Genomic DNA, 8,620 nt, shown 5'->3' with positions numbered 1-8,620 from the left:
CTCTGTTTAGTACTACAAAGGTCTGTAGAGAAAGAAAGAAAGAAAGAAAAAGAGAGAGAGAAAGAGAGAGCGTTAATGCATGAAAATCAAAGCATGAATTGTACAAAACAAGACGAACAACTTCCATGGTAAAAAACAGCATTTTCTGCTTTTTTAAAGAATAATCTCCTTTATGAAGTTCCCATTTGGGTAAAGCATACCTACCAGCACATCATGAATAATTCTACTCCAAACCATCCATTTTACTAGACACCTCAGACAGGGCAGAAGCAAAACCTCCCACCCAGGACTGCACATTCCCAGCACGCGAGGGCAGAAGCACTATTATCCCTATCTAACAGGTAAGAACCGAGGCCCAAAGCAACTAAGGACCACAAATCCAGGAGCAGAACTGGCAGCTCAACCCAGACTTCACGCCTCCGCCCAGCGCGCAAGAGCATCTTTACGGCACAGCGTTCGTGTAGCCTGTGCCTCCTTCCCAAACCTCGCTAACAGCTACCACAACAATCGTGTTTATGCAAGACAGCACCTCACCTGCAAAGAAAGATCGACAGGTAAGCAGAGAGAAAACGTCACGGTAGCATCCCCCACCCCAGCAGACACGAGTCAGGTACCCGTCGTCCCCCCCTCGCTGGCAATTTGGAGCACGCTCCATGCTGCTGCACCAACTCCAGGCACAGTCTCGTGCTCTCTTTGCCTTTAATTAGCGAGATGTGAAGGTTCGCTACTTTATACAGAACCTGTGGAATGAATCATGCAAACGTGAGGCAGAATCGATCTTCTCTCTCCATTGCCAGCCTTAAAATACAGACCCGCTGCTTCATCCCCCCGCTAGCGAACGTGCATATCAAAAAGCACCGGGAGAATCACACGCTGCCATCTGGAGAGGCAAAATTAGAACTGTAGCTGCTTAATACCAGCACACTCAATGCACCCACCGCTCGACTCGAAGGAAAAAAAGCAATGTGCGTGCGTTGAGAAGCCAAAGCCCTTTTCCTGGCACCATCTCCCCATCGCACGTTCCCTCCGGGATGCTGCAGCATCCGAGGCAGGATGAACCCCAGACCGCTGCAGTGGGACAGAGCAAAGCCGGGCTCGGCCCCCGGCACCAGCCCACCGTTTGGCACAGCCCCGAGCCTCCCGGAGTCCAACACCAGGGAATCCACAAGGGCTTTCTGCCAACGCAGTCGCTGTGCTTCCCCGGGAGACTCACTCTTATGAAATTTGTCATTTCCCTCCTAGTAAGTGAAACAACATATTTTAGCTCATTTGGCTAAATGAGACCATTGAGCAGTAAATTATTTGAAAAGGAAATCAAAATCAGATTGTGGTTCAGCACGGAGTGAGAAAGATTAGTTAGCGTAGCCACTAATGTGTCTCCCAACAAAAGCACTTTAAAGATAACCCTGGACAGCTCTTCAATTACAGCATCAAGAATTAATGAACAGATTACCCTGGCAAGTAACGATATTCTAAAAGGCTGTAAGTTTTTCAAAATTGCAGATTACAGAGTGGTCAAGGGACACGTATTTTACGAACCAGCTGTCTCTCCTTCCCTGACACCACAAACTTTTCAAGACTGACATACCATTCATTTTCGAATCTTCTTTCGCTGTCCCATGCAGAAGCTTCGGAGCAGGACACCCGTCACACTGGGATGCTCATGGGCTCTAGCTGTGTCTCTGGCACAACACTGAGCTCTCAACTCTACCACATCTTTTAAGCAATGAAATCTCTGACATGACTGTGCTGAACATTACGTGGGTACACGGTGAGCCGGACAAAGACAGAAATTCCCCAAAAAAGCCATGCAGTGCTTCTGTGAGGTGGCTCAGTTTCATTATGCCTCCATTTCTATCGGGGAAAAAAATCACTGCGCAGGAGCCCAGTGGTTTGCTCTGGTACAGCTCAGCAAGCCAGAAGTAAAACCGTTCTTCACATGGAGACACAGGCATGTGCATGCTGCTCGTGCATGCTGCTTCACAGATGTAAACCAACCCAAAGACTTTAGACCTGTACTAGAAGAGCAAGCCAGACTCTGTCAGGGAAGCTGGATGTAAACTGCTCTATGCGGAGGGGCAGAGACTGTTTGCCGTGGCACGCTGGAGCGGTTACACAGAAACACACGTTTTCAATAGCTGTTTCACAAGGATCGCCCCAGAAACTGGCATTCCCTCTGGTCGTATAAGCTGTTTCATTCAGTGATCAGGGCAGTCGCCTACCAAACGTGAACTCCACATGCTGCTTGCCAGCTTAGTCCTTCATCTATTACACGACCTTACACAAGGCAGCTCCTTGTTCTCTCTTCCGTGCTCTGCCCAGCTTTCCCTTTTTAGGCCATAAAGCTTGTTGAACTTACTCCTGTCCATAAAGCCCATCAGAAGTGGGCACCTCAGTACAACCGTAACACAAATAAGGTGCTGTACGTTCCAGTCTGCGCATCGATTCCAACGGTTCCAAGATCCGCTGCTCCAGTTCCCCTGTGTATCTTCTAAAATCCTGGGTAAATCTCTGCTTGGCCTTGTCAATAGAGAGAAGAGCATAAAAGCCAGAAAAGTGTTTGGCAATTTAAAACCTTATCTTAGTTTTTCTATATGCTGCTGACATATTAAAACTCAATTTCAAAATGGCTGCATGCTCTTAAAACGTTTGCTGGTTCAGGTCCAAGAACATCCTTAAGCCCTTTTAAGATCTGCTGAGGCAAAGCTCAGAACTCGCAGAAAGGCGTTTTGCAGTCGTCTTCTAAGAGATGAAGGCTGGTTGAACTTTCAAAAGTCTCAGTTTGCTGTTAAAGAGTTGTGAAAAAGGCTCTGTCCGCTTCAGTTTTCTTAAAGTTGGCTGGGAATCTACGCTTTACAGAAACCTCGGAAATAGTTCTCATATAAAAAGAAGTAAGATGACAAAAGATATCAATCTGAAAACAGTGCATTAAAGAAGCTATGCTGGAAAGCATGACAGGATTGATCAAGTGATGGCAAAAAGCATCCCAGTTAGACCAAGATTTAAAATACTCTTGCTTCATGCAGGTTTTACATTAAGCATTTCAGTAATGGCTGCAAAGTGAGGAGGAGTGGGCAGAAGGTTTAAGAAGAAAACAGCTTTATGAACAGTCTAAGAACATATGGAACCATATTCCTACAGCGGTAACATGATGACTGCCTTACTCTCAAGCAAGAGAAAGCGACGACTTTCTGATGACACCCTGGGCAAGTTACTTGAACGTAGCTATTTTCAAAATTAATTTACAGAGAACTCTGGCACCCTGTAGGCTGAAGAAGTGTATACAGAATTAAACGTCAATGCAAAATATTTTTCAAGTTTGTTTTGGCTCGTAGAGGTGTACTTCCTAATAGAGAAAACACATTATTTAATACTTATTTTTCCACACACACCCCCCAAAGGGGACAAATTTATTCTTTCTTAGCAACTCATTCTTCACTGCTGAAAATCTTACGGGGGGAAAAAAGGTATCTGCCACCTTTTGCTCTTGCTTTAATCTCTTGTCTCAAGCTTAACGTAAGAAAAACCCTTGACTTTTTTTAAATTTATCAAATGAAACATTCCTGAAAGATGTATTTCAAAAAATAAATATTGTTCAACACGCACTATTGAGGAACTGATCTGGATTTAAATTTTAGCAAGATCACAATCTGCCTATGTAAGGAAATTCATTCTGCCTCAGAAGCGGAAATGATTCTCCTCCCTTCCACTCATCACCAGTGGGTTGCAGCTATTTAGGTGACTGCAGCAGAGATTCTCCCGCTCCGTGCCACACTCGGCATACCCTGATCACAGCATGAAAGCTCTCCGTGCCACGGCAACGCGTGGGACCGGGTGCAAGCAGTACCATTATCTGTCGTCTCACAGCCAGCCGTACAACAGCAAATAGCTCCGTTACACTTTGCCGTCCATCTGACACCCAGAAAGGACTGGAGAAGACGACTGGCAGGGGTTACGCTCTGCTTTCTTCTTTCTACCATGACAGCAGGGAGGATAGCTAGGAAAGGCATGCTTACTTTTCCTGCTCCTTTTAAGCCTACCAGAGAGATGGAGTGGAAGAAAAAATAACATTAAACACGCAAGACCTGGAAAAGCTTTTGGAAATAAGAAAAAAAGGCTGATTTTTGGGATGGTCCCAATTCTTCCCTCCGTGTCAGTGACTTCACTGAAATGCAAAACCCATTAACAGCACCATGACCTTGCAGGGCCAGTACCTTGCCCTACAGAAGTCATAAGCAAAGGCTCCTTGAAGCACATGCTAGAGCCAGACATGCCTCCCACAAGCTAGTCTCTCACATCCCTGTAATTTTTCCAGGTCCACGCAATCAAGGTGACATTTGGGACCAGAGGGCCCATTTCCAAACCACGCATGTGACTTGAAGTTGCAAGTCACTCCATTGGCACAGACGCACTAGAAAGATCCTCAGGTGCTCATCTGCAAGCTATAGGTGACCTCAGACAATCCCACTCTAGCCTCAGATGTTCAAGGATGTATAGACAGTCTTCTACAATGGCAGGGTTGATTTTTCCATTGAAATCAATCCACCTAAGCTTATATATGGTCTCAATTCCCAGAATATTCATGGACCTTCTACCGCCTCGTAAATGGAGCCACTGCAGGAGCATTAGCACCTTTACCTTGTTCTGTAGCAAGTATGAGATTCATACCGAGTGAAATGGAAGTTACTTTGGGAAAATGACCACAACCTGGCAAAAGTCACCTTCAATGGGAAAGAAGAGGGTGACGAGTTGCTTAGTGGGAGTGATAGCCTAGGCTATAAGTGGAAGAGAAGGAAAGAGAGGTCTAAGAGATGTAAAATCGATTAAAAAAATGAAATACTAATAAGGTTGTGGAAATAAAAGTGGATGATGATCCTTACCTCTTGCTTAAGCAAACACTGAAGGAAGAGTAGACTATGAGCCCATCAGCTGCTTTGCTTTCATTGGTAGGGATGCTCACATAGGTAGCTTTTCTGAATCTTGTTTGCACATGTATAGAAAGAATTTCATGTACCTGCCTTTTGGTTTTTTTAATTGAAATGTTTCGGGTTTCCACAACAACTATGGCGGGCAAGTATTGCTTCTACCATGTGCTTCAGGCCAGGAATTGGAAGGTGATTAATATTTGCAAAACAAAGAATCATGAAAAAATTCTCTGTGGCACTTACATAAAGACAAAGCAGAGCTAAATTAGCTCCAAAATCAGCCCCCTGTGAGCAAAGGGACTTTCCTGATTCTCCTAAGAGTCATTGCTCCCATTGCGCAAAATGAAACTGAGCAGAGAAAAGACAAGTAGCTCGGACAAAACCATCACTTGGAGGGCTGGGCTCCCAACCCAGGACTTCTGGCTCCCTGCACCATGGTTCTGTTTCTAGGTCACACTGTTTCTCCTTTAAATATCAGTTAACAGGCCACTGGAAAGTTCAGCTGCTCAGTTAAAATGCAGTTTCAGTTTCCTTAGATAAACCAAGATCACTGTGTCCTACTGCAAGGAAAAGCAACCAGCTGATTTGTTCCTATGCATGCTGTACGTCTAGCTTTAAAAGAAAAGACCTATGATGCAAAGCTTTCTGGCAAAAGCTGGAGAGAAAAAAAAAAAATCTTGGAAAACTTCCCATGATTCAAGCAGATTCGCAATTCCTGATGATTCAGAGAAGGGCCTTTTTTAATGGCCTTAAAAAAATTCTTTGTGGGAAGTCACTGACTATTTGAAGAAGCAAAGAAGTAGCACACACCTAAGCTACCGCCATACTGAAGCGGATGCAAAAGAAAAGAGCCAATAAAACGTTAACCCAGTGTTTATGGGAAGAGCAAGGCTCTTCTCACAGAACAGCAAGTACGAGGTTGGCAGGGCTGTGCGAGCTTGTCTCCCATCTCCAGAACCTTCCTCTCCATCTGCAGCTGCTCCAGCTCCGTGGAGAGCTCGCGTCTCCGCATGGCGGGCACACCGAGCGAGCAGAAACCCTGCGAGCGGCCACATGCAGAAATGTATGGCTCTCTTCTGGAGACACAACAGGTGCCTTCCAAGTTGGGAATGTGGCTTATTTTTCCCTAAAAATAGAAGATTTATAAGCAGCATCGCATCAGGAGGCAACTATGGAGGCTGATAAAGCGTGATGGCTAATGGGGTTTCCCCTCTGCCTCCTACTTCTGGTGGAACATTGAGACAACCAAGAAGCCTTTGCCCATCGCGCCAGGACGTGGCAGTGCCCACTGCCCTTTCAGCACTGCTCGCCTATTTTACCTAGAAAAAACATGGCCCAATTCTCCCACATACACTGTTCAACTACATGAACACTAAGAGGGCACAAAACACTCCTGCTTGGATTTGCAGCAACGTCTCGTAACACCTACTTTGGTCGGGTGCAAGCGGCCACACATGGACGAAGAGATCCTGGGAACTGCTCTTCAGCTACAGATCTCTTTTTCACAGCCTGCCCACACCAAAACCAGGCAACACCAGATTTCTTTAATAAAGAGAAAATATCTGTTTATTAAAGAGAACATATTTCGGAGGGATAAAGTAAGCTACCTTCTTATCAGCAACAGCAGCTGCCAATACATTTCCTTAAGTACAACATCACCTGAACACCAGCCTACCTGGTATTCAATGCATACACAAACCACTGTATTTTGAAGCCCTGTTCCAGGTTGGTACCTGCACTCCTAGCGCTACCGACACAATAAACAAGCATTACATTCACTAGCGTAAATGCAGAAAAGAATGATCAGTTATACCCAACATTATTAGCAGCAAATTCAGTTGATTTCATGTGAATAATGCCCTGCCAGTCACAGAAGCACTTCTGAGTGTGGCAAGAAGTGTCTGCCCCAACATGGAGCCATAAAACATTTTGTTACCCATGACAACTTACTAATTTTACATGACAGCCATTCTACCCAAATTTTGAACAGTCAGGTCACAACTGTTGTCATATATGTGGTCATCTAGCTCCAGCTTCTCAAGTGGCACAGCTAAGCCTGAGTTATAGATGGTAATTATCTCAGCTTACTCAAATCAAATTTCTATCAAAGAAAGCAATGAAATTAAACAGCAGAAAAGAACCTCAGTTTTAAGTCATCTAGCCTTCTAAGAAAATCAGTGATCATGCTCTTCCTTATTTCACCAGTAGAAGATCCCTCCCCTCCATTTCCAGCACAGTGTTTGCTTACTCACCACTTCCCTCATGACACCACTTCATTTCTTAATACATCTCGGCACCCATAAATGCCTCCTGCCATATCACCTTAATTCCACAGACAAATAATTTAGAAATAAAAATTAGGAAGATGAAAGCGGGTTAATTAGTTTATCTCACTTCTTTTTTTGTTATGGTTCTGTATCCCGCTGCTTTGTAACAATCAAATTCAGACTGAACTCCATGCAAGTAATGAAATACACACTTAAAACCGTTAGCCCTCAATTAAATTCTTCTTATTGCCTTCATGGCTAAAAATTGGCACATTAGCACAACCTTATCTATATTTAGTTTCCAAACCTTGTTCTTCTAACTCCATCCAAGCAGGTGCTTAAAGACCGATCATACAATGTCTATTAAACCTCAAAGAAAAACATATAACAAACCAAACCAAACCAACAAGCCCCATCCAAAGACTCCATTCTTTGTCTTCTACTTAAACCATACCCAAACCTCCAATTTCCCAAGAAAAAGGCGGTTTAGCGACTTCTTTCTTGCAGACTCACTTTCTGGGTCATATAATAAGGGTCAAAGTCCTCCAGTGGTACAGCAACCAGGCCTTTTGGGATGTCCCCGTAGATGAAAGGCAAATTCTTCCCCGCCTCAAGGTCACTGTTTGGTTTTGGTTTGCTGTCTTCATCGTCATCCCGGTGGCTGCTGTCTTGCTTTGGACGCTGCTTCTTTTTTAATTCTGCAATGTGTTTCTCAATGTTAGCCAGAGACTCCGGAGTGAAGGGTTTAAAACTATCAGGGCCTGGTGGTGCGAGCAGCCGCGCTGCCATCTTTTCATCCTGCAGCAGCTTCTTTAGTTATGTCGCACCCCGGACAGGTCAGCTCTGCAGGGGAGCAAACAGCACAGGCAGAACAAAGTCAGTCACTGCAACAACAGACAGACAAGCACGTGGCATTGAGCATCCAAAGGCAGCTCTGGTCTTCGAGTCCTCACGGAGTGAGGCAAGCAGACCTGCTGCTTTTCAGACCCAATACAAGCCACGGGCAGCTGCACGTCAAGTGCTGGGCACCGGGTGAGCCTGCCCGTCCCTGCCCACCGCGCTACCTCACCCGCGTTTTACAACACGGGCAGAACCGGCACGCAGACCTGGCTCTCCAGCGGCCACGCTGACAGCTATCCTGATTTGGGACTCTTCTGAACGCTGCAAACTCTACTCTAGACTACAGAAACCGTTCTGAAACGTAACTTTATCAAAACCAGCATTTCCTGCAAAAATGGTTCTACCAAGTCGTTGCTCTCTAGCAAAGTGATTATTAGACGAGAATTCCAAGTCAGCTCTACTCCCAGGGTCAGGACAAGGTGTTCGGCCCCATCTAAAAAGGGCTGGGTATTAGCAAGGCATTTAGCAAAGCACTCCCCTCAGCACAACACAGAGGAGGGGTAACTTGGGGCCGGGCTTGTGACACGC

At 45.2% G+C, this 8,620-nt stretch overlaps 1 protein-coding gene across 1 annotated transcript in view; it reads right to left on the bottom strand.

Annotated features, from left to right (window-relative positions):
* The window catches only part of LOC104617490 (sodium channel protein type 8 subunit alpha-like), a 43,843-nt gene extending 35,862 nt beyond the window's left edge, over nt 1-7,981 (bottom strand). Inside the window, 2 exon segments of the mRNA XM_010282823.1 lie at nt 2-22; nt 7,706-7,981. Coding sequence (XP_010281125.1) covers nt 2-22; nt 7,706-7,981 — 297 coding nt within the window.
* Between the last annotated feature and the right edge of the window lie 639 nt (nt 7,982-8,620).

This window comes from Phaethon lepturus, unplaced genomic scaffold, assembly GCF_000687285.1.
Source record: "Phaethon lepturus isolate BGI_N335 unplaced genomic scaffold, ASM68728v1 scaffold13792, whole genome shotgun sequence".
NCBI classification, from domain to species: domain Eukaryota; kingdom Metazoa; phylum Chordata; class Aves; order Phaethontiformes; family Phaethontidae; genus Phaethon; species Phaethon lepturus.
Note: the sequence above shows the minus strand (reverse complement) of the source record. Positions and strands in the feature narration are given on the sequence as shown.